This window comes from Propithecus coquereli, unplaced genomic scaffold (assembly GCF_000956105.1).
Source record: "Propithecus coquereli isolate 6110/MARCELLA unplaced genomic scaffold, Pcoq_1.0 Scaffold53, whole genome shotgun sequence".
NCBI classification, from domain to species: domain Eukaryota; kingdom Metazoa; phylum Chordata; class Mammalia; order Primates; family Indriidae; genus Propithecus; species Propithecus coquereli.
Genome location: NW_012151174.1, coordinates 783,374 through 786,354, shown reverse-complemented (window position 1 = coordinate 786,354; position 2,981 = coordinate 783,374). Strand labels below are relative to the sequence as shown.

The 2,981-nt window shown below is 56.8% G+C and overlaps 1 protein-coding gene across 1 annotated transcript in view; it reads right to left on the bottom strand.

The window, feature by feature from the left end:
- Window positions 1-1,570: 1,570 nt before the first annotated feature.
- Window positions 1,571-2,981, bottom strand: part of LOC105820551 (aarF domain-containing protein kinase 4) — a 48,830-nt gene continuing 47,419 nt past the window's right edge. Inside the window, exon 23 of the mRNA XM_012657047.1 lies at window positions 1,571-2,689. Coding sequence (XP_012512501.1) covers window positions 2,040-2,689 — 650 coding nt within the window. The 3' untranslated portion in view covers window positions 1,571-2,039. The remainder of the gene's footprint in view (window positions 2,690-2,981) is intronic.

Here is a 2,981-nt window from a genome sequence, read left to right as displayed (position 1 = left end):
GGAAAGGATGTGCTCAGGGCCAGGGTGGGCTTCTATGAGGAGATATTTGAACTGATTCCTTAAGAATGAGTAGCATGCGGCCCGGCGCGGTGGCTCACGCCTGTAATCCTAGCACTCTGGGAGGCCGAGGCAGGAGGATCGCTCAAGGTGTCAGGAGTTCAAGACCAGCCTAAGCAAGAGTGAGACCCTGTCTCTACTAAAAAACAGAAAGAAATGATCTGGACAACTAAAAATATATATATACAGAAAAAATTAGCCGGGCATGGTGGCGCATGCCTGTAGTCCCAGCTACTCAGGAGGCTGAGGCAGGAGGATCGCTTGAGCCCAGGAGTCTGAGGTTGCTGTGAGCTAGGCTGACACCACAGCACTCACTCTAGCCCGGGCAACAGAGCAAGACTCTGTCTCAAAAAAAAAAAAAGAATGAATAGCATTCTTCTGGGAGACAGTGCGGCGTCACCCTGAAGGGAAAGGGCGTTCTAGGCAGAGGGAATGGCAAATGCAAAGGCTCGGAGGTGAGAAAGTGTGGCCTGTATCTAGCAGATTCTCTGCTCCCTGCTTGGGGATCCCCCGGTGCCGTCAGAGCTGTCAGTGGTATGTCCCCTAGTCCACGAGTGGGTTAGTGAGCTGTAGGGGAAACTCTTGGGGCAGAACCTAGGCTTGTTCCCTCACAGCCTGGTGGTTTAATGACTGGCCTTGACTTCAGCCAGAAGCTGGTTTGAATCCCAGCTCCCCCACTAATCAGGTGTGTGACCTTGGGCAAGTGACTCAACTTCCGCATCTGATGCGGATTGGGCTGCACAAAATCAATCACCTCATTTGAAAGAGCTGCAAAGAACTCAACATAAAATTCATTATTTTTTTTTAGATGACATCAAGGGATGCACGAAACAGACCACAAAACAACCTGCTGCCATGTCAGGTGATACTTTGGCCCGAGTTACAGAAAATGTAACTGACAAAGAATTTGTCAGCACGGTCAAAGATATACTATCACCAACCTGATTGTTTAAAATATTAATATCGAACTCGTTAGCATTAGCTTATAATTTTTGCTTTTTATTCCTTGGTTCAAAATCTGTAAGGAACAGAAATGGGACGATTGATTTTTGGGTCCCTTTAATACCTGCCTGGCAGGCACTGGGTCAGCGGTACCTGTGACCGTGTTATCACTCAGGTTATTACTCAGGGAGACCCTTTTATGTTTTAGTAGATGACTCAGAAGGAAAGGCTCTGTGGCCACAAACCATCCCTACACACACACACCCTGTGCTCCCAAGAGGGGCACCATTATATTCTTCCTTTATTGGCTGTCCTTGTATAATACAAATCTGCAAGTTTAGATACAAAAAAAATCTGGAAATAAAAGATAGAAAAGTACCCACCAGGCACCCCTTCCCCTTCTTCCCGGACCCCTCCCCAGAGGGCACCGACGTGAGGTAAATGAGCATCTTCTTCCCCTCCCCCGCCTCCTGGGCCCCCAACTCGGCCCCTGCCCCCCCGAGACCTGGGTCCCAGAGTGGGGGAGGCGATGGGGGTGAGCACAGCATTGGCAGTGAACGCAGCAGGTGGGCAGAAGGAAGCCCTTAGCTTGTGCTGTGTATGGGGGGAGGAGACGATCAGACTTGGGGTGGGCACTCGTGTGGGGTCCAGGAGGGCCCCTAAGTAGGCATCCCTCCTCCATCCTGCCCAACACCGGAAGGTGGAAGGTCAACAACAGAAACTGGGAAACGTGGCGTGAACCGAGGGCATTCAGAGGGACTGTGGCCCTCCCCTGGGTCTGGGGTGGCAAGAGGGCATCGCCAGCCGAAGTCCGGCAGTGAAATGGCTCCCTTAGCCAGGCTGGGTCAGTCCCTGAATTCCATCCTGTCGCAACCAGGGCGTCACAACGTTGGTGCTGCAGTGTTGGGGGTAGCTGAGGGAAGGGGTGTTGAGGGGGTGCTGAGAGGCACAGCCCCCGGAGCAGGACTGGGGGAGAGGTTGTGCCTCCGCTCCCAGGCGTGGGGCACCTGGAGAGGATGGGGTGGGCAGGGTAGCTCGGGCTACAGTTCGATCTCGAAGGTCTTCTGCAGGTCGCCAGAAAAGGGATTGGAAGGCTTCTCTACAGCCGGTTTGCCTTCTAACGCTGCCCACTGGGCCTCAAAGGGGTCCAACTCAGGGGCCGGGGCAGGCGCTGGCTCTGGGGGCCAGGGTGCCCCGTTGGGGCGTGGGTGGGCCTGGCCCCCAGGAGCACTGGGTGCAGCGGGGGGCAGGAAGGCCCCAGCTTTCCCAAGCAGGGTGGCGGGCTGGGGCTGGAGCTGGGCGGCTGAGCAGAAGGCGTTGGCCACCATCTGGGAGGGTGTGATGCCCACCACGGGCACCCGGGGCATGGGTGGGTAGCCCAAGCCTGGGTAGGCGGGCACGAAAGGGGGCTGCATGTGCGGGGGAGGCAGGAACACGGCCACCTGGGCAGGTGCCGTGTCAAAGGGCCCCACAGGGGCGGGGAAAGGCTGTAGGGCAGGGGGCATGGTGGGCACGGGGGGCACCGAGGCTGCTTGTTGCTGCTGCTGCTGCTGCTGCTGGGCCTTGGCCACCTGGGACACCTCCTCCAGCCATCGCTCAGCCTCCGAAGGTGTCCGCTTGTGCCCGGGCTGGAAGGCAGTTGCAGGGGGCACGGAGGGCTCACCCCAGGCAGAAGTCCCTGGAGAGAGGAGAGAGGGGCAGGTGAGGGGCAAGGGCTTCAGCGGAAGCAGCTCGGGCTGGGATCAGGAAGGCGTGGGGATTGGAGCACAGACTTGGGGGCCAGAGCGCCTGCCTCTGAGTCCCAGCTCTGCTCCTCACTGGCTGTGTTGACTTCGGGCAAGTGACTTAACCATTCTGGACCACGTAATGGCGCTGTAGTGCTAAGAACATACAATTCTGAGACTCTAAGGCCCTACGACGGAAAAGGCTAAGTAGGACTGACACCCACCGGGTCCCACCACTCTCCTGACTGGTCAGTGCCA